At 41.9% G+C, this 23,464-nt stretch overlaps 1 protein-coding gene and 1 pseudogene across 1 annotated transcript; both read left to right on the forward strand.

The window, feature by feature from the left end:
- Window positions 1-4,211: 4,211 nt before the first annotated feature.
- Window positions 4,212-10,902, forward strand: LOC124691865 (protein S-acyltransferase 24-like). Its single transcript, XM_047225145.1, has 13 exons — window positions 4,212-4,569; window positions 5,370-5,510; window positions 6,141-6,253; window positions 6,363-6,442; window positions 6,586-6,749; window positions 7,318-7,456; window positions 7,531-7,630; window positions 7,925-7,982; window positions 8,129-8,206; window positions 8,296-8,394; window positions 8,886-8,964; window positions 9,047-9,195; window positions 10,041-10,902. The coding sequence occupies exons 1-13, from the start codon at window positions 4,294-4,296 to the stop codon at window positions 10,470-10,472; spliced, it is 1,908 nt and encodes a 635-aa protein (XP_047081101.1). The 5' UTR covers window positions 4,212-4,293; the 3' UTR covers window positions 10,473-10,902.
- A 2,473-nt stretch (window positions 10,903-13,375) lies between these two features.
- On the forward strand, window positions 13,376-16,211 carry LOC124689823 (annotated as a pseudogene).
- Window positions 16,212-23,464: the final 7,253 nt, after the last annotated feature.

Raw genomic sequence — 23,464 nt, forward strand, 5'->3', positions numbered from 1 at the left:
ATCAATGCCCCATGCTTGTTTTACACCAATTCATATAATATTTTGTTGTTACTTCGTTGCACTTTTATACATATTCCGGCACTAACCTATTAACAAGATGCCACAGTGCCAGCAGTTCCCTGTTTTCTGTTGTTTTGTATTTCAGAAAAGTTGTACATGAATTATTCTCGGAATTGGACGAAACAAAAGCCGAAGTCAATATTTTTCCGTAGCGAAGACAGAGTCCAGAGGGAAGTCGAAGGGGGCAGCAGGGCGGCCACGCCAGCCCTAGGCGTGGCCTGACTCTGGCCCACGCCTAGGGGTGGTGTGGGCCACCCTGGCCTCCACCGACATCGCCCCTAAGCCTATTTAATCATGATCTCAGGAAAACCCTGAATACCTGAGCCTCCATCCACGAGAAGTTCTGCCGCGGATGCAATTGCAGAACCCATCTCGGGAGGGTTCTCAAGCTCTTCCTGACACCTTGCCGGAGGGGGAAATCATCGCCGGAGGCATCTACATCGCCATGCACACCTCCGAAGTGATACACGAGTAGTTCATCATTGGACTATGGGTACATAGCAGTAGCTTGATGGTTGTCTTCTCCAATTTGTGCCTCATATTTAGATCTTGTGAGCTGCCCTACATGATTAAGATCATCCTTATGTAATGCTACATGTTGTGTTTGCTGGGATCTGATGAATATTGAATACTATGTTGAGATTGATTATATATTCTTGTCATATGTTATTTATGATATTGCATGCTCTCCATTGCTAGTAGATACTCTGACCAAGTAGATGCTTGTGACTCCAAGATGGGGTATTTATGCTCGATAGTAGGTTCATGCCTCTAGTTTTCTGGAAGAGTGACAATAATTTATAAGATTGTAGATGTGTTGTTGCTACTAGGGAGAAAACAACAATGTTTTATCCAAGGGTAATTCTATTGTTTAGTTTACACACATTGCTTAATGTGATAATTTGTTGCTTTCAACTTAATACTGGAAGAGGTTCAGACAATAGCCGGAAGGTGAATTATTAGTCATAGACGCAGTTGGATTACGGTCTATGTATTATGTTGTAATGCCCAAATAAATCTCACGGTAATCATCTTGTCATGTATGGTCGATATTCTGTCAATTGCCCAGTTGTAATTTGTTCACCCAACATGTTATTTATCTTTATGGAGAGACACCTCTAGTGAACTATGGACCCTGGTCTTTTCCTTTAAACTGGTAAATTCAACCACTACAATCCTGATCTGTTTACTTACTGTAAGCTATGTTCTCTTTTATTACTGCAAATATCTCCTTCCACTCGATACATTTAATCCTTTGTGTTCAGTAAAACTGGTGAGATTGACAACCTCACTGTAAGTAGGGGCAAAGTATTTTGGTTGCACGTTGTTGCTGACGCCGATAGTGCGCCCTGCTACTAGTCAGCTAGCAACACCTTCAGAAGTCACGCCTTTCTCCTACTAGTCGATTAAACCTTGATTTCTTACTAAGGGAATACTTGTTGTTGTGCTCATCATACCTTCCTCTTGGGGTTCCCCAACAGCGTGAAGTCTGCGTACGACAAGCACACGCCATCAATCCCCCGTTTGGTAGTTAATATATTGCTACTTTGATTTTTGTTGTCTATATTAGATAGATATTGTTCTTAGCTTTTCAAAAAGCCAAAGACTGCTAAAATCGGAGCCTGAAGGAAAAAGATATCACATTTTTTTCTTAAGCTCAATTTCTATCGATGGTGGATCCGGTCCAACCGAGTAGATGTCGAGATTTCCGGTCGCAAACCTGGCATGGAACCAACACTTACCAAAATGGTTTTGTTATGGGTCAAGACAACCCAGTTTTTGCGCCAAACAGTCATATATGATTTTCCTATAAAATGGCCGTCTTCCCCAACACTAAGGGTTCTAGATCACATGTTTTTACCAATATTGTTGACCCTCTTGAGCTTGATTCCTCTTCCATCCCTCCTATGATTCTCGCATCTTTTCGTGGGCTTTGAAAGAGGAGATCTAGGTCTACAATCATCTCCAATCAATTCCTCCTCTAAGGGAGGCAATCCATTAGATCTAGGTCTTGGAGTCATTGGTTGACCTTCGCCATTGTTCTTCCTCTCTAGTTACTCCCTAGAATTTGTTACTTTGGTGGGATTTGAAAGAGAATGATTTGAGCACCTTTGGTGTTCTTGATTTGCATCCTTGCATAGTGTTTAGATCTTCATTACGATTCGCTCGAGTGAAAGACCGTGAGCTGTTAATCTTGGAGGGTGACCTCCTGGTTGGCATGGCGGTTGGTGTTTTGGTGAACTGTTCATGGAAGATTGTGAAGAGGCTCGGATTTTCCCTCAGTGGGATTTGTGAAGTGGTTGTGGAGCTTGATATCTCCGTAGTGGAGGAAAAGCTAGCCATAATGAAAGGGGCCATATCTTTGTAAGGGGATTGGAGAAGAAGGTGAGCCTTCGCAGCGCTCTGTAACTCATGAGTCTATTATGACACCGACTTGGAGCCATGTATCAAACTCTTCTCTTAAAATCAAACTCTCAAGGTCATGATCATCCATGGCTTAACACATAAGTTAGATCGAGCATGGATTATTTGAGTTCCCCACAAGAACTTCATCTCATCTTGAACTTGAACTTGCACTTCATTTTTTTCTTTGTCCATTATGTTAATGTCTCGAAGATACTCATCAAGAGCTCACTCTGTCTCCTTCATCATCTCCTTCAAGCTATGCTTCCAATAGGCCCAACTCTCACATGGCCATTCTTTGAATCACACCTGGATCATCTTGGCCATCACTTGATGTTCTTTACTTTCTTCTTCTTTCAACATCTTGGTTTCTTCTTCTTGATCATATCAAAATTTTCTCTTCAAATCGATGATATTGATGCCAATTCTTAAGATATATCTTTATCTACATGACATTCATACTTGAATATAACATATGATTTCACGCAATACCCATGGAATATTTCTTCATATAAAACTCAATAAAAATATTAGTAGGCCATAATCTCTCTCCATGGACAAGTATGGCAAATATAAATATGAAAAGAGTTCGTATCCACATATTTTGTTGCCACGATTTGGTTCCTAGAACATATGCTCATACAAAAATGTTTTACAAAATTCAAACCAATTTGATATTTTTGACACATACATGTTTGTGTCTTTTACGTGTGAGCAAAGTTGCATGAATTATGTCCTAGAAAATAGTGGTGTAAGAAGTAGTTTCCGAAGCACCAATTTGTTGGCACAAGTCGCAAAATACGTCCCTTTTTCTACTATGAAAATTCACACTTGTTAAAATATTCAGATTCTCTTGACGCTTAGAATGTTTTTTGAGCATATGTCTAAATGTTTGGCATGTCAGTCTACTACCACTAGCTCAAAGAAAATTTAGTTTAAACTTTAAACACAACCATCCACCTGTCCACTAATTCACCTATTATAATAAAACACATGGCAAAGACTTTAAATCAGAAAAAGGAAATAATGCATATAAATGTTTTTTTTTAGCATAGGGAGACATCTCCCCGGAACGAAACCACATTGTTCAGAGCACCAAACCATAACCAAAAGCAGCAACTAAAGCTTTAAACTGAAACTAACACCCATAGGAGGGGCACCATGACAGTGAACTTACCACAGCTTAGCGCCTCAAAAGCACGCCAGAACCTAGCAACTATCCAAACACCACCAAAAATCACTACATTACACCAGAATTCTACGACTTCCAGGAATTCCAAAACGACGAACTCAACTAGTCCATCACAACATGGATCGAGGATTCCTCATCGGGGTGCTCCTCAGGTAAGCGAGAGAGGCTCTTCCACCATATGCAAGCTTTGAAGCCGGGACCCAGGGAGAAATCGAATCGAAACTGGTGCACTTCAGCTGGACAACATTAGTGACAGGGGTCAACGGTGTTTCTGCATACAAATGTATGGCACGAGAATGGAAAAATATTAAATTGGGTAGAAGAAGAGTATATCCCAAGATGAAGAAATTTACATTTTGATAAAAAAATAGTAGACGCGTTCCCTCTATTTTATCTCTAGCAATAGTAGTAGGGGAAAATGGTCAAATGTGGCGTCGCCGTGCGAAAGATGCCCATCTCGCCTGCTTCGGTCGTTCCCTGCGGCTGCGTCCGTCTTCTTCCTCCTCCGGCCGAAAACAAGGAAATAATTAAACACCAGAAATACCGAGTCAAAAACGGCCTTGCGTTGCGACAAGGTCCCTCCAGCCGAGCCAACCTCCCGTCCCCTCCGACCCAATCCCGAGGACCCCGATCCCGCCATGGCGTCGGAGATCGAGGTGCTCGAGGACACCACCGCCACCGCCGCCGCCGTCGTCACCACCGCCGTCGCCACCGGAGTGGCCGAGGCGGACGCGGCGGAGGAGTCGCTCAAGGACGACGTCTACACGGGCGCCGCCTACGGGGACCTCGAGAAGCTGCACCGCCTCGTCGAGCGGGAGGGCCGCTCCGTCACGGACCCCGACGGCCTCGGCTACCACGCGCTCCAGTGGGCCGCCCTCAACAACCGCGTCGCCGCCGCCCAGTACATCCTCGAGGTACGCCACGCCATTCCCCCGTGCTCCCCAATTCCGTAGCTACTGACCGCAGCTCGTACAACAACAATAGAGGAATGCTTGTTGTATGTTCCGGGACGCACGCAGTTCAATTGTTTCGCAAATCGCTGGCCCATTGATCAGCTCCGAATTTCGTGGCCGAGCTGCAGTGTAGCTCCTGCTGAACGTTTTTTTTTCTGATGTCCACACTGTTGCCCACTTACTGCTGCGAATTTTGCGATTGCCATGGGGCTGGTGTGTGATTTTGGTTCGTGGCTTGCAATGGCAGGAAAGTATAATACCATCCTTTTGTTGTCCCGGGATCACTGGGCATCCGGTATAGGTTTTGGGCTTTACTTCTATGCTATTTTGGTGTGTAGCTGGTGGATGTTTTAGTTGGTAGGTTGGTCTGAGCAGGGCCAGTCCAAGGCCTTTTGTTTCCAGCTTGGTTAGGGCTTTTGCCTATGTGAACCACTGGCCGTGTAAACTTTTCTAAGGCCATAATCCCACTGGATCCTACTGGGTTGGCTGGTTCGTTTCAATTGTATGTTCTGCTGTTAAGGTTTAAGACAATGCAATCGAATCAACCCCGTTGACATCGGCTTCCTCAACTTGACCTCCTGTATATCTGTGGGGTTAATCATGAATGAAAGTGCCAGCTTCAGGATGGTTAACCATAGTGCCTCTACGCTCATCTTTGCCTAATCTGTCACAATTTTGCTATGCACCTCTTCACACTTATACTCTTTTTTCTGGTTTGTTATTGTGTGATGATGATGATGATGTGCTTGTTATCTGGACAGCACGGAGCAGATGTAAATGCTATCGACCATACAGGGCAAACAGCACTTCACTGGAGTGCAGTGCGTGGGCATATTCAAGTTGCAGAACTGCTTCTGAAAGAAGGAGCTAAGGTGGATGCTGCTGATTTATATGGATATCAGGTTTGTGTCTTAACTTATCTATTATACCCACAGCGCTTGTCAGCTCTAACGCTCGTATACTTATCTAATATATATCGGTTAGCTCACCTGAGGTTGACATGCGTGCGTGTATGTATTTGAGGAATATCAACACCGCTGGCATAGAATAAACAATGTATTATTAGTGGTACACAGGTTAAGAAATGGTGTAGCATTGCCGTCAGTCCTCTATAAGTTGATATAATAACCTCTGCCTCTTACCATAGTAATCGTTTTGGCAGGATAGATGTACAAGTACCAACCATTTTGTTCATATCGATTGTTATGTTTTTTTTTACTTCTTTGTGCAATCGATTTGTGCTCTTGTAGCATTCAATTTTGGTAACTCGGTTACATAACATTCCCTGCAATGCAAGTGCAATTTTGGAATAGAAACAACTGGTTTATATTAAACTTTAGACTCTGGTTTCTTACAAATGCCAGTCTGCAATATTGGTACTAACACTACTTATGTACTACTTAGGTATTTGTAGCTCATGGAATCTCCTGGTTTGACCATAAAAGCCTCAACAGAATAATAAGTCATTGTGTCAGTGTTAGCTTGTGGAATATTTTTCAGGGTTCCTTAATCAATTTACTGTAATGTCGCAGACCACACATGTTGCAGCACAGTATGGTCAGACAGCATTTCTTTATCACATTATTGCAAAATGGAATGCTGATCCTGATGTCCCTGACAATGATGGCAGAAGTCCTCTTCACTGGTTTGTACTTTTCCCCTTTTTTTTGACAAGTGCGCCCTTCTAAATATGTTTTCAAACATGACTGCATGCTGTCCCTAATGATGTGTCAATATATTCTTAAAATTTGTAGGGCTGCTTATAAGGGTTTTGCAGATTCCATACGTCTCCTTTTGTTTTTGGGCGCTTATAGGGGACGGCAAGATAAAGAAGGCATGTATTGAACTTCTTTACAGCCTTTCCTACCACCTGAATATGGATTACATCAACTTAGCCTATTGGAGAAGCGTGAGTTCTCCTTACTATTGTTTCTTTGGAGCGTAATATTCATTTCTGGTATAAAACGATTTCCGTAGGTTGTACTCCTTTACATTGGGCTGCCATTCGGGGGAATATGGAGTCGTGCACTGTGCTAGTTCAGGTTGGTAAGAAGGAGGACCTTATGGTGCAAGACAATACTGGGTTAACTCCAGCCCAACTTGCTGCTGATAAGAATCACCGGCAAGTTGCATTTTACCTTGTAAGTATTATGGACTGATAAATACTTTTTTGTAAAGATACTCGAGTAACTTTCTAGCATCTCAAGAGTCAATCTATCTTATTTATACTCTAATAGGTTTGTCAGTTAAACTGAATGAAATGCATTATTGATGGCTGTGTTTTGTTTGCGTAGTTGCACTTTGCACGTGTTCATCCCAGAGAATTATTTTACAGACCTGATTGCAAGTAGTTTCCAGTATTAGAGGAGTCAGTATGTTCCAAGGTCCCTGCTATTTTCCAATAGATTTTGTATAAGTTCCTGCTACCCAGCACTAATTCGTCCTTCTACTAAATAAGTGGATATCTGTGTTTGTACTTTGTAGAGTACACTTTTAGCAATACTGGCATGAATGGCTGAAGCAGAAAATGGTGACCACTACTCAAAGTGCTCATCTATACTGTATAGAATATACTTTTACCTATTGTCAGTCTAGATTATCTGGACTAGAGACTTACAGTTGTCATTAGTACCCTCATTGTAAGATTTGTCCCAGTACAGCAGGCCAATGCTAAAGATCGATTAAGATGGCTTGCTTGGTTTTATGCAGGGGAATGCTAGAAAAGTGCATGAAAGAGGATGTGGTGGGAACAGTTATTATGTGAAGCTATCAAAATTAGGACTTGCCCCTGTTCTTTGGTGTATTATTATTGGCTTAATTGTTGCATATATACATTCAGTTATCGCAGGTAATATTACTATCTTGACGCTCGCCAGATTCATTAGTTATCCGGAATATGATAATCATTTGTTTCCTTTGCAGGACAATACAACACTAATATGACGTTATTACTTGGCTTGTTTTCATGGTTGGGAGTTTTCCTTGCAATAGTTGGACTGGTTATGTTTTATAGATGTAGCAGGTAAATATTTGGTTATGGTACAGTAGCTAATAACTTGAAGGCTGATATAGCCATATAGGAGAATGCTAATATATTAATAATTGCCACCTTGAAGTCATATTCTTTTTCGAAAAATTGAGTTCTCATATATTATTCTCACATGTAAATGTAATACATAATAACTGTTTGCCGGGTTTGGAAAAGTAAGAATTCATTTCTTTATTGGAATACAGTGTTCGTACCATATGTGATTTTGACCATTTAAAATTCATTTCGACTTTTGGAGTGAGTATGAACATACTTTTTGTTATGCAGGAAAGATCCTGGTTACATCAACAAGAACATAAGAGACACACAAAGTCAAAGAGATGATGTAAGCTTGAGAGATTTGGGAAGCCATTGTGGCGCCCTATCAATATGTTAATCTCCTACTTCCTTATAGATTCTCACCTTTGGGAACTTGAAATATTGTTCTGTAGTAGAAAATATGCAATGTTAATCTTGTGTTTTCTCCTCTAGGAACCTTTGTTGAAGAGGGGTCTAGATAACCCAGAACTTCTGGCTGGCAATTGGTCTCAACTGTGTATTACTTGCAAAGTAAGTTATTTCCCTTCTTCATTGTGCGATCAGTAATCTAGTTTTATATATATTTTGCCTCAAATAATCGCTATTTCTGTTTTCAATAGATTGTTAGACCCATACGCTCAAAACACTGCTCTACATGTGATCGATGTGTTGAGCAATTCGATCATCACTGCCCTTGGGTATCAAATTGCATAGGAAAGGTACTCATTCAATCCCTTTTTGTATGTTAAACTTCCTTATTTGTAACCAAATAATACTTTTGTTCATAAATATATGACTTTTTAGAAAGCGTGCAGTCAAACTTGTCTAACTTTAATCTGTAGACTTTTTTTAGATTGTTAAGGGGAGATTAACATCATTAGATTTGTGATGAAAAAGACTTATAACACATTTTTTTTGCAATTGTTTTGCTAATATATGCCTACACAAACTAATGGTTGAAGATGCTATTGGAGACCGTGTCATTCACTAAAACGCAATGTCTTTTTTAACGAATAATAATTTATGATTAGAAAGATGAATGTTTCAACCAAACATCCTGATAACTAAACCTGGTATACGCACCCAAGCTGAGGCCGAATAGCTGTTCTGTCCTAGTTGAAGAATCACAATTTTGTTATTCCCTTTTGAATATTTGTGATATAAACTCTCAGTATTATAAGTTCTAAGCAACAAGTGGTTCCAATTGCAGAAGAACAAATGGGAGTTCTTTATGTTTCTTATCCTAGAAGTCTCTGCGATGATCATTACTGGTGTTACGGCCATCATAAGTATGTAGCCATCTTTTTTCTTTTGCCTTTACAGTTTGTAGCACAGAAGATTTCCTAACCTTCGTTATTTTCGCAACGGCAGGAATCGTAGGAGATCCAGCCTCTCCAGCATCATTTGGTGGATGGCTTGACTATTCAGCTACAAACCATCCTTGGGTGGTGTCTTTTCTTGTAATGGATCTCTTCCTTTTCTTTGGTGTTATAACTCTAACATTAGTTCAAGCGTCACAGGTAGGAACCATGCCAATTTTTTATCTTTTCGTATCTTTGATTATGGGTGTGTTTGGTTTGTGCCCAAGATTGCCCTACCAAAATATTGGCTAAATTTTGGTTGAACTATTCCTTACCCACAAGTTAAGCCAACATTGGCTAAAAAAATGAACTAGAATTGGTAGTGGAACATTGGCAAAGCCAAAAAATTGGCAACTATCCAAATAAGAACCTATCTTTTGGTTATGACCAAAAAATTGGTAGAGTATGCTTTGGTAGCAATCCAAGGCCTAGATTGAATCCATGTTAGCAGAAGCACTTGATACAAGTTAATGAGTACAAACAAGTCTCTTACGCTTTTTTTCTTTTGCTTGTGAAATGTGCAACAGTGTTCATCAAGTAAGGATGTGTTTCCTGCCATGAGCAATCAATTGTTTGATCATTTAGACTCCATTTAAGTATCTAACAATACCTTTTTTGCATCCTTTTGTCACTGGCACAGCGTGGATGTAGTTTCTAAACCATGTGCCGCAATCTTTGACGAACATCTATGTGCCATTTCATTGTTTTACCCATTTGTACATTGTTACATATTATGCTTCCTGTGCCAAGTGCCACCTGTACTTTGTTTGCATTTCCCATAGTCTAGCACTGAGATCAACACAGATGTATTCTGTTTATGCATATGCTTGTGCCTACATATGATTATAGAGGTTATAATTTCTGCGTACGATATGATTCATCATATTTTTCATTGTTACCGTGTTCCATTTTTCATACTCAAAATGATTGGTCTTATTTTTCTGTTTGCCTTTATCCCGCACTCTTCTCCATGTGTCGATCATTTCTTGCTTCCTGCTTTGCAGATATCCGGAAATATAACAACAAATGAGATGGCAAATGCCCTGAGGTACAGTTATCTCAGAGGCCCAGGTGGTCGGTTCAGAAATCCATTTGACCACGGGGTGCGTAGGAACTGTTCTGACTTCTTCCTGAAGGGGTACAATGAGGATATTGAGAAGGTAGAACAGACATTGCATCCTGATGAGGAAATGGCAACGATTCAAATGACAAGAAGTGCAGTCCCGCAGAATGGTGAGAGCATGCCACTTCATGGTAATGGCGCTGACCAATGTTGTGCTGATTCACAAGCCAACTCGAAATCTCATCGCCATGTCAGTTCATCTAAATGTTGCAATCACAGTAAGAAGGCTGACAAGACCCCTTTGGGCCTAGGGTTGGGCCTTGGACGAAACAACCCCGCTACCCGTTATGCACGGAATCTTCTCCCCTTGTGACTCATCTGGAGAGTGGTCTCTTATTCCCTTGTGATTCAGTACGATAAGGCAATTGCATTCTTATTTTAGCTGCATGTGTTACACAACCACAGAAATTTTGGCGGGCTATCTCTTCATCTGAAATTCTTCGCTTCAGTCTGGCTGTACTGATATCGTCTGGGTGGTCGATGGGTAGACGCAGAGTCACAGATTCACTGAGTACTAAACTGGCAAGAGTACAAAGGAGATTGAATCTGTATCAGAGCTCCACGCGACAGTAAAATTCTGATGGCACAAGATCTTTTTTTTTGCGTGTGCAGAAGTGGACCAGTGTACAATGTCTGACATTTTGTGTGTACATGAAAGGTTGCTAGTTCAGATGCTGCTGATTCTAAAAAGAAGAAATTCAGATGTTGTCTTTTTCTGGAAAATACAGTTGTACATTGGAAGAGTTGTAAATGACAAAGTAACCTAATTCTGCCACATGGTTTTTCCTTTTTTTTTTTTCTTTTTTTTATTGTTGCTCTGCTGAGAGAAATATAGAGGTCTTATTGGACTCAAATTGCTGGCTTCGTAGTCATTACCAGTTTTTCATGCAACACAAGAAATGAATTCGTGTGAGTGCTATATAGGAATATTTGATGAGATGATATGATCTGTATTCCTGTGATCTTCGTCCTGTCTCTGTAGTAAACGGGTTGGTTTGGATCGAAGGCAGTTTGAGGCGAAATGTTTACAGTATGCTCTTGGCAAAAGTACCTCAACTTACTATACCATGCATAGTATGGTGTGCTGCCGCCTCCCTTGCTCCCAAGTCTTGGAAGTGCAACCAAAAAGTGGGGAAACATTATAATCTTTTAGTGAATTTATATGAAGTACTGTAGAATATTTCACCATCGTGTAGGGTTTTATCCTTGAAACCCCAATCGTATTGAGAAATGAAGTCCAATATTCCACTTCCCAAAGCATCCATAATTCCCTTTGCTTGGAAAATTCTCCAAAACTTCCCAGAGACTACTCTACACATGTATAATCCACTTATTCAAAAATATTGCAATGCCAATGCAATATTTCCAGCAAAAAATATTTGTTTCCTATCCTTTTTGACAATGTATTTCTATATATGCCTCTACATCTCTAAATATCATCAATTTTTTTGGAGACGGTCCTTATCTCAATATATTTACCCCTATAAATGTTTTGACCCCGCTTGAACATCCTAGCCCTATGTTTCTTGCACAAAGGGCCATTTTTGTACCTTCGATACAAACCTCCACCTACATCAATCCAAAAAGCACCAACTCTTGCTGCAATGTTCATCACCCCCATGTTGACATCCAATGCAAAGGTCAACCCGACTTGGCATAGTGAAAACACAATTGGCATTGACCAAATACTTGTGGCCATTTTTGCACTTAAGTTCAAATTATCACCTACAGTTGTCCAAGTGTCACCAAACATGGTAGACCCACTCCCCACATCTATCTTACCATCTGGTAGAAACCTTTGGATTAATCAGGATCGAGGAATATCTTTGGAGAAACTTTGCATTACCAAGTTTGTGTGATCCAATCAGCATGGTCTACCTTGGGTTAAAGCTGATATGAGTCATATAAACAAATTGACTTCCTCATTTCAAGCCTAGTGATGGTTCGTTCCGGTGGAGGGACTGTCTAAAGCTTTTGCCTATGTATCAAAACATTTGCCTCCTGCCAAGTTAAACAAGGCAATACAACTTTATTTTGGAAAGATGCTTGGTCAGATTTTGATCCTCAAACACTATGGCCTCATGTCTTCTCTTTTGTGCTGGATGAAAATATTTCTGTGCAACAAATGATTAAATAGAGGAGCATCTCTTCCACTTGCCACTTTCAGAGCAAGGCTTTCAGGAACTAGCTGAATTGCAACAAGTTGTGCAGGCTACAGACACTGATGTATGGAAATATTTTCAAGGGCCGGTTCATGCTTCTCCTTCCTTTACGTGCTATGGGACACTTGCTGTCGCAGGAAGCACAAAGTGTTTCGTTGGTATTTTCATCATAACAGACTGAAGACCAGAGATCTGCTTCAACTTTTTTTTGAGAAATCAACGGGGGGCGATTTGCCCACCTGAACTCATATTTCATCAAAAAGACAGTAGTACAAGGAGCGACACCAGGGAGGGCTGCAACCAGCACTCCTGGGTCTGGGGCGGCATACCGTGTCCAGGACAGGGGGGGGGGGGGGGGATACAAGGGGGGGGGGATCTGGAGAAGCTAGGAGATGGACTAGCACCAGGCCAACATGGGGCCCGTGTCAACTCTAGCAGAGGCACATACGACCCATAAGCGTAGGTGGTCAACGACCATAGCTATCACCCGGGCAGTAGACATGAGACCCGCGTCAAAGACCATCCTGTTTCGGGACTTCCAAATGGACCATAGGAGAGCAAGGATGGCAGTGTTCCGCGCCCTCTTGTGCATCTGTGGCATGTGGCAGATCTCCAGAGAGGCCATTGAGGAGAGCTGGTAAGTCATCACCATCGTGGGGACGCCCCGAGGGAGAGACGATGTTCCACAAAGGCCGGAGGTGGGGGCAGCAAACGAATAAGTGCACGACGCTTTCTGTATTGCCCGGGCAAAATGGACAGTCGGGGGAGGGCACACAGCCGAGGCGATGCAGCAGCGCACGTGTGAGATCTGCTTCAATTAATCCTAATTGTGCTTTCATTATGTGTGGTTCAGCTCACTTAGAAACCAGAGACCATCTTTTCTTCCACTACACCTTTGCTACTTGATGTTGGTCGGTGGTCCTCTATCTTCAGATGTTTATGCAGTCTCTCAAATCTTTCTTCTAGCAGCTTTTCTCAAGGAGGTTTTTATCTTAGCACCCTGAGCAATTTGGACTACTCGTATTGATAATATTTTCAAACAATAAGAAGTTTAATGGGCAACTTGCCTTGCCTGGGTTATCCGCATGGTCGATCGGAAGAAGCTGATTCAAAAATCTCGGAAGAAGCTGAGCATCCCGGGCCCTTCCCGTTCGCCAGCCTCACCTGCAGCTTCATGGACGTCGCCGACCGCCGCCTGCTCGCGCGCGCGCTGGTTCCAGATCCTCGCCACCAAGGGCGCGCGTCGACGAGCTCGTCTTCGTCAACCGCCCCTGGACCCTCCGCGGCCTGCGCCTCCCTTCCTCGCTCTTCAGCTGCGCCTCCCTCTGCCGGCTCTACATCGGCGCCTGGATGTTCCCCGACACCGCCGCCCTCCCGCGCGGCGTGGGCTTCCCCAACCTTCATCGGCTCGTCCTTGCCTGCGTCGCCATGGAGGACAAGGACCTGGAGTTCGTGCTCGCCGTCAGCCCCGTTCTGGAGATCCTCACGGTCACCGGAAGCGTTACCCCGTTGCGCGCCCGTCTCACCAACCACATCCTACGGTCCGCGCAGTTCTGCTTGTCCATCCTGGAGGAGGTCGCCGTGGTGGACGCCCCAAGCCTGGAGCGTCTCTTCCTCTGGAGAAATTGGATCGAGCGCCGCCGCGTGAACCAAACCAGCACTGCACTCAAGATTGGACATGCCCCTAAGCTGCGCGTGCTGGGATACCTGGAGCCAGGAGTGCACGTGCTGCAGATCGGCAACACCGTCATCAAGGTACGATGCATCGCCATGTCCACTCACATCTCAGATTGCATTTCTTTTTCATGATATGGACGGAACAAGGTTCTAAACGAGTCAAATGCTTACATCTAACAATGTTCTAAAACTCAGTTTACTCAGTCAAGTAGTCAGAGTAGGTGCGGCACCAGTAAGATTAGCACAGAACGAGTAATTAACAGGATAAGCCAAAGATTAGCAAAGCTCCCGATTTACCATTACATGATTGATTATAATAATCTTGCTCAAGTTTCGATCCTTCTTCAATTAATGCTTCCTTCCAGCTGAAAATTTGCATCATTGACATACAGTTATCTATATCTTTCATCAGGTGACCTCACTTTTCATGCTACTAGGACCAAACTAATGTGTTCTCACTTTTGAACCTCTAGCATACATCCAAACAGTATAATCGTTTTGATTCTATTAGAAATGTATAGTATATAAGATTATAAGAACGCCATTAAGGTATTCTACTTGTCTCTTGGGAGGTAAGATGATTATAGAAACTTAGCATTAATTTATCAAGCGTAAGTTACCATATATTAGGGATTCTTATGATTTCCCCTATTAGCTGGTGACTTCTCTTGTCTTTTACGGGTGTAAAAATATAGTTGCTAAAGTGTACATTACATACATTAACATTTCGATGCTTACTTCTTCTATCAATGAACAGTTGCCTAAAATTTCGATGCTTGCTAAAGTGTACATAACATGCATCTCCTTACATATTCTCATGAAGCGTTTGACTTAAAAAAAAACTGTATGCCTGTGCTTCAAAGTTAACATACAGTATCTATATATGCGTTACTAATGAACATTTTATCTTATTTTTTTTATATTGATCGCTTTTGTGGTACCACTGAATTGGAGTACATAGTGAGATTGTCTTGAAAAAGCATGTTATCATCACACTATTCTAATTATTTTTATTTTGCTTTGACTTTCCTTTCTCTGAATACTTTTTAGTTTTTGGAGATGTTTGAATTCCAGATATTTGTTTTGGTGAACTTTAGTTTAATGGTTTCTAATTTTTAAGAATCTAAAACCAGTAAATTTTGTGCTTACATTTAGTCATTCTAGGTTTTTATTTGGTATGGCAATGCTAGTAGTGTATCTTCCAGAGGTTAATAAAATATACATCTTTTCATATTTAGTCCTTGTGTTAAATTCACACTGCTTGTTTACACCTGAATGATATTTTTGAACTCTTACCTTTACATGGTAACCAGCGGATCTGCAAAATTAGTGGCATGTGCCAAAAAAAACCTATATTAATCTGTTATTCTAAATAGACAAATCGAGTAAAAGGCCGAGTAGTCGATCACCGTATAATCACTACATGGTAGGCTAGCAAGGTGACCGAGCAAATAACCTTGCCAAATTTTAGAAAAAATCGATGCCAATTGTGTGTGTGTGTGTGTGTGTGTGTCTGTGTGTGTTTGTTTGATTGATTTTTGGTCTTCTGGTGCATTGAAGGCTGGAACAAAGGCGAGCACAAACACCACTGTGTCAAGCGTCCAGATGTTGGCTGTGCAACTGCAATTTGGAGTCCATAGTGAAGTCAAGATGCTTCCCAGCTTCCTCAGATGCTTTCCTAGTGTTGATACATTGGTTGTCGAGGTAACACCCCCTCGCGTCGCCCTTTCTGGCATTCAGATCATCATCACTATATTGCATAAGATTGCCGCTGTATTATCACCGCTATGTGCAGCTGAATTGTTTGCTGATTTCAATTGCAGTCTCAGGTACTTGGTGAACCCACTAGCAACCTTAGTCTGAAGATCTGGCAGGAGACAAGTCCTATTGAGTGTGTCCAGTCGCACCTCAAGATTTTGTCTTTCCATGAGGTACAAGGCAACCGCGAAGAGTTTGATTTTCTCATGTTCATCGCGGAGAATGCACAAAATCTAGAGAGAATGTTCATCGTGATGAAAAATGACCTAACTTACCGTGAGAGTCAAGTGGTGGTTGCTGGACTGGGGGCCCTTTGTTGTGCTAATTGGGCTAACAGAGACTGCAAAGTGCAGTTAAAGGGCAGTTGCTATCCTATAGGAGGTGGTTCTTGGAGCCTAGAAGCGGGATCAGATTTGTCAGTTGATGATCCTTTTGAGGCCTTCCCTGAAGACTAGGCGCTGTCCTGTGTCGTGTTGCAGTATCCAGTCTAGGCACTGGTTCGGGAATTGGAATGTGTTCTCAGAAGATTTGATAGAGTTGCATTTTGGTGGCGGAGTTATGTTGGACAGAGTTCTACTTTTTTTTTTGAATTTTCAATATATATATATATAAACCCGAGCTAACAAGCCGCCTCATTAAAAACCTTCCGGTCCCCTTAGGTACTCTGGCAAGGAAAAGAGTGCGGAAGAAACTTGCTGCTCCACACAGTTACATCATTTAGGAGGGCAGGGAGAATAAAACTTACTAAAACTATTCCGTGCAACAGCATTAGTCTCCCTCCTGCAATGTGAAAACTCCACATTTCCAATACTTGCAACTTGCTCAAATATATCAGCATAAATGGCCGTTGCATCATTCTATATTCTTTCTTCCCCTATGCAAAATTGGATTACTTCGACTGAATCAGACTCAACTTCCACAGAATTACATCCCATACAGTTCACCAGTACAAGGCCATGCAACAATGCCATCGCCTCAGCCATTGCCATCGAACTCACATGCGGTATAAATGCCGAAGAGGCCGCCACAAAGTTTCCTTGACCATCACGCAGAATTGCACTAGAGGCACCTGCATGTTCTCCGTCCAAAAAAGCCGTATCCACATTCAATTTTAGATTCCGAGCTAGAGGTCTTGACTATATATGCTTCTTAGCAGAATTCGCTGGGAGAGAAGATCTTCCTGCGTTCGCCGTAATCACCCTAATCGAGTTCACACAATGTCGAACAAGAGGGACCTTCTCACCATGGGTTTGCCAGCGACGAAGCCACCAAATGTACCAGCTTCCAACCGCAATCAACTCTGGAATCTTCAGGGCATCGAAACCTGGAGCCGAGGCCAGGGGAAGCTTGAGAATGGTCTCAAGGACTTGAGGTCCCGAGTTACTAGCAGCCATGGCCATCTCAATCACATCCGCAACACCGATAGCCTCACAAATCAGAGCAGCACACTGGCATATGAAAACCATGTGAAGGATGTCCTCTGATTCCTGGTCACAGATCAGACAAGTATCTGAAGTAGCAATATGTCTACTAAACAAAATAGCCTTTAGGGGAATGACACCATGCATAATACGCCAACGGTGAATTTTAACTTTAGCTGGGACTGCTAACTTCCATAATATCTTCCACGTAGGATTATCAAGAGATGTACCAGAAATAAGAGATCGATAGGTGACTCCATTAAATTGGTGCCGCCACTCAATATGGTACGCAGACCGAACTGAGAACATCCCGTTCCTGGTACCATGCCATGAAATAAAGTCATCGAACGCACCTGTATGTAGAGGAATCTGCAATATCCGAGATACATCTAGAGGATTGAAAATACTCTCAATAAGGTCACGATCCCAATCACCAGAAGTTGAATCAATTAACTCCTCAACTTTAGAAAGAATGCAATCGCCTCGAGGGGTAAGAATTCTGCGGTCCGGGTTTGTAGGAATCCAACAATCCCGCCAGATATCAATTCTATCACCATTTCCCACCCTCCATATACATTCCCTTTTGAAAGACTGAATACCAGCAACTATGCTTTGCCATGTGAAAGATGATCCCGATTTCGTCCCAGCTTTAAGAACATCACCATGTGGGTAATACTTAGCCCGGAGAATTCTGGCACACGGAGAATTTGGTTCATCAATCAACCTCCACACTTGTTTAGACATCATAGCTAGGTTAAAAGAGTGTAGGTCACATCTTCCACCACGAGTACCAGTGCATTTTTTTACTTTGATCATTGTCACCCCACCAAAATTGAGCTATTATATCAGTAATCATTTTGCAGACCTTCTTTGGGATCAAGAAAACCGACATAGCATAAATAGATATAGATTGAGCCACAGTTTTTATCAAAATTTCCTTTCCTCCAATAGAAAGTTGTTTTTTCCCTTCCATCCTTTAATCAATTGAAGTACTCTCGCAACCAAATGTAAGAAGTAGTCACTTCTATCAATTCCAACCAGAGCTGGGAGACCAAGGTACTTATCAGACAGTGCCTCAGTATTAATATTTAAGGTGTTGCAAACTTGAACCCTGACATCCACATGAGTATTAGGGCTAAAGAAAATACTAGATTTTTCCACACTTACAAACTAACCCGAATTTGCACAATAGGACTCAAGAACTTGCTGTAAGGAGATTGAATTGTTCAAATATGCTTTCAAGAGGATCAAAAAATCATCAGCAAATAGTAGGTGTGATACTAATGGTGCACCCCTGCACACTTTTACCCCTTCAATGCCACCAATCTCTTCAACATGCAACAAAGAACTTGATAAACCTTCCGCACAAAGAAGGAACAAGTAAGGAGACAATGGATCCCCTTGCCTAATACCTCTAGTTGGAACAAAGCCATCAGTCAGTTGGGAATTGAACTGAACAGAGTAGGAAACAGATGTTACACATGCCATAACCAGATCAATCCACTCCTGATGGAACCCAAGCCTCATCATCATCTTTCTCAGAAAATCCCATTCCACTCTATCATATGCTTTATGCATATCCAATTTAACTGCACACAGACCAGTCTTTCCCTCTCTTTTATTCTTGATTTTGTGAACACACTCATATGCCACCAACACATTGTCAGTAATTAATCTTCCTGGGACAAACGCGCTTTGTGTTGGGGAAATGATCTCAGGCAGAATTAACTTCAATCTTGCAGCCAAAATTTTCGAGAATATTTTATAAACCACATTACATAAAGAAATCAGCCTGAATTGGGAAACCTCCTCTAGATTATCAACTTCCGGAATAAGAACAACTACTGTTTCGTTGCATCCCTCCAGAATTGATTTATCATTAACTGACTTCTGAACTGCAGATGTAATGTCATGACCCACTAAGTGCCAAAACTTTTTATGAAACATGGCATGAAGACCATCCGGTCTAGGTGCTTTTAGATCACCAATAGATAACACCGCTTTTTTTCACATCTTCAACGGTGAAAGGAGCAATCAGATCCTCATTCATCTGTTGGGTTACTTTAGGAGAGATCCTTTCTAGAAATGCTGGTTCAATAACATTGTTCTCCGTGGAGAAGATATTAGAAAAGTAACTTAGAATAACCGGATTTAAACTGTCATTACCTTCCACGAAGTCACCATTGGAATTTTTCATTTTTTTAATTGTATTCATTTTCTTCTGTGCCGTAGCAAAACTGTGAAAGTAAGAGGTATTTCGGTCACCATTTTGTAACCAATTTGCTCTTGAACGTTGGTTCCATCTAATCTCCTCTTGCTCCAAATGCTTCTCAAACAATCCTGCAATTTCATGTTTTTTACGGTCACTATCTGGGTTAATGGGCCCACGCATCACCGATTCCAATTATCTCTGGGCCGCGCGCAACCTCTTCTTGGGCCCCACAGCACCCTCTGATCCCATGCATGTAGCCCAGCATACATTGCCTTCAAGCGTTGGAGTACGTCGATCGGGTTTGTAGCTCCTGCCGCCGCCTCCCTGATACGTCGCAAATGTATCTATAATTTTTGATGCTCCATGCTTGTTTTACACCAATTTCTATATGTGTTGTTTACACTTTGTTGCACTTTTATACATTTTCCGGCACTAACCTATTAACATAACAAGATGCCATAGTGCCAGTTCTCTTTTTTCTGTTGTTTTGTACTTCAAAAAAGTTGTACAAGAAATATTCTCAGAATTGGACGAAACAAAAGCGGAAGATCTTATTTTACCGTAACGAAGACGAAGTCCGAAGGAGAGATGAAGGGGCGCCACAAGGGGCTAGACTATGCCTTGGCGCGGCCCAGACCCTGGCCGCGCCAAGGGGTGGTGTGGGCCCCCCAGGCGTCTACCGACCTCGTCCCTTCGCCTATTTATTCACGATCTCAGGAAAAACCTAAATACCCGAGCCTCCATCCACGAAAAGTTTCATTGCGGCCGCCATCGCGGATCCTAGCTCGGGAGGGTTCTGAAGCTCTTCCCGGCACCCTGCCGAAGAGGGAGATCATCACCGAAGGCCTCTACATCGCCATGCCCGCCTCCGAAGTGATGCTTGAGTAGTTCATCCCTGGACTACGGGTCCATAGCAGTAGCTAGATGGTTGTCTTCTCCAATTTGTGCCTCATGTTTAGATCTTGTGAGTTGCCTATCATGATCTAGATCATCTTTATGTAATGCTACATGTTGTGTTTGTTGGGATCCGATGAACATTGAATACTATGTTAAGATCGATTATATATTTATGATATGTTATTCGTGATCTTGCATGCTCTTCGTTGCTAGCAGATGTTTTGACCAAGTAAATACTTGTAACTCCAAGAGGTAGTATTTATGCTCGATAGTAGGTTCATGCCTCTAGTTTTCTGGAAGAGTGACAATAACTTCTAAGATTGTAGATGTGCTGTTGCTACTAGGAAAACAACAATGCTTTGTCTAAGGATAATTCTATTGTTTACTTTACACACATTGCTTAATGCGATAATCTGTTGCTTGCAACTTAATACTGGAAGGGGTTCGGACGATAACTTGAAGGTGAATTATTAGTCATAGACGCAATTGGATTACGGTCTATGTATTATGTTGTAATGCCCGAGTGAATCTCATAGTAATCATCTTGTCATATATGGTCTTTATTCTGTCAATTGCTCAGATATAATTTGTTCACCCAACATGTTATTTATCTTTATAGAGAGACACCTCTAGTGAACTGTGGACCCCGGTCCTTTCTTTTACACTGACAAAATCATCTTGTTCTGTTTACTTACTGCGAACACTGTTCTCTTTAATTTCACTGCAAACAAACATCATCTTTTCACACTATACGGTTAATCCTTTGTTTTCAACAAAACCGATGAGATTGACAACCTCACCGTAAGTTGGGGTAAAGTATTTTGGTTGTGTTGTGTGCAGATTCCACATTGTTGCTGACGCTGGTAGTGCGTCCTGCCACAAGTCATCTAGAAACACCTTCAGAAATCACGCCTTTCTCCTACTGGTCGATTAAAGCTTGGTTTCTTACTCCCTCTCTCACAGTTTATTAGGCATACGCGTACCCCTAGGTCGCAAATTTGATCAAGTTAGCATTAGTTATATGTTACAAAAATTATATCATTAGATAGTTTAGATGTTCTATTTTATAATAATATGATTTTTACATTATATAATTTAAATTATATAGGTCAAATTGACGACCTAGGGATACGGGGAAGACTAGTAAACTGAGACGGAAGGAGTACTGAGGCAAAACTTGCTACTGTGCTCATCATACCTTCCTCTTGGGGTTCCCCAACACTGTGCAATCTGCGCTCATCACTCCCATTCTTCCTTAACAACCTCTCCAAAATTCTCCTCCCTGAACCATTTTTCTTGAAAATTATTATGTTTAGGCATTTGAGTTGAGTTCAGGATGTATAGTATTCTGTATCAAGCAAAGGAGGTGTATGATCCGAGTGACTATACTCCAGATGGATCACAACCGCATCTGTATGCATTTGGCTCCAACTCAGGTTCCCCACTGCTCTGTTCAATCTCGATCTCATGTTACCTCTGTTCCAAGTAAACATATCTCCAACATAACCCAAATCACTGAGATCACAATTATCCAGGGCCCTATGGAAATCCTGGATGTACCTTGGGGGTCGTTGACGCCCATCTTCCTTCTCATAGTCAAACATAATTTCATTAAGATCACCCATAACAATCCATGGAAAATTATTTTTGATGTATTGACCTCATTATGTTCCAAGTTTTGTACTTTTCCTCCCATTTAAATTCACCATACATTCCAGTAAATCTCCAAAAAAAATTGGCATCCTTCCTCTATACAGACATCAATGAAATTTGGCCCCGCCCTTATTTGGTAGATATTGACCTCTTTCCTCCAGAATATAAGAATACCTCCACGTCTTCCATCACTATCCTGAACGATCTTAAAGTTCATCTTTGCTCTCCTCCTAAGACATTCTGCCGGATAAACATCGAGGTGGGTCTCCGACAAGAACACCACGTCTGGGTTATGACGCCTCAAGACATCAAGAAGCGCTCGAACTACCGCGGCATTACCCAACCCGTGGCAGTTCCAATATAATATTTTCATTGCAACCGAACAGGTTCCTCACGGGAACCCTCCGATCCGAATGAAGTGGAGTCAGCTCCGTCCTTCTTTGGTCGTTTCTTCCTATCTTTGTCAACCTCTCCAACCATAGCCTCAGCTAGAGAAATCCCCTCAGCAGCTACAACCCCTTCCATGTTGTTGTTTGCCACTATGGTACCGGTTTCATCTTCAACGATTTCTTTCCCATCAAGGTCTAGAGCCCTTTTGGCAAGCGGGTTTGTAAGATTAGCTTTTTCTAGGTCCATATCATTCAGTTTCCACGGGCTAGTAGCCGTATCTTTTGAAAGTGCATGGAGCCCCCATGTGTGGTTTTGGTAATTAATGACAATCCCTATGGACTAATGTTTGCGTTGAGTTATATTTGTAGGTGTTGTCCATAGGCAATGCTTGAACCATATGTTGGCTTCAAGGTTGCAATAAGGAGAAAATGATGAAGGATATCAAGTGTCAAGTATGTCTTGAAGATGAAGATGAAGTGAGCCCTCAAGTTGCTTCAAGACATCAACATGAAGAAATGAAATTGATGAAGGATATCAAGTGTCAAGTATGTCTTGAAGATGAAGATGAAGTGAGCCCTCAAATTAATTCAAGACATCAACATGATGAAGAATGAAGAAATGAAGTGCAAGTTCAAGATGAGCCAACTCGAAGAGATCATATGCTTGAAGCTTGCCATGAAGAAATGAAGTGCAAGTTCAAGGTGAGCCATCTCAAAGAGATCATTTGCATGAAGCATGCTCTCCATATAGTGTTCATGGATATGTGAAGATGCACCGAAGAAGCTCTCCCATGATGGATTATGGGGGAGCAATCCACAAGACTTTGTCAAGCAAGCACAATCAAGAAAGGCGTTCCATCTTGTTGCGGTCAAGATCGTCATCATCGAGATCAAGTGGAATGCGCAAGTATAAGATTTGCTCTTGATAGGGTTTCTTTCTCACCGGTCTCATAGCGTAGTTGGAGACCGGTTTATAGTTTAGTTGCCGTACTATCAAGAGGGCTCTCGAGTGAGTAACTCGATCGTATCGTTTGGAGAGAGCTCAAACCTTTCCATCCTTGCATCATCTTTCTTGGTTGTTATTTGGATATTATCCATGTGATGTTTTAGAGCTTGTGCTTATTCTCATGGCAAGC

This window comes from Lolium rigidum, chromosome 2 (genome assembly GCF_022539505.1).
Source record: "Lolium rigidum isolate FL_2022 chromosome 2, APGP_CSIRO_Lrig_0.1, whole genome shotgun sequence".
Classification (NCBI taxonomy): domain Eukaryota; kingdom Viridiplantae; phylum Streptophyta; class Magnoliopsida; order Poales; family Poaceae; genus Lolium; species Lolium rigidum.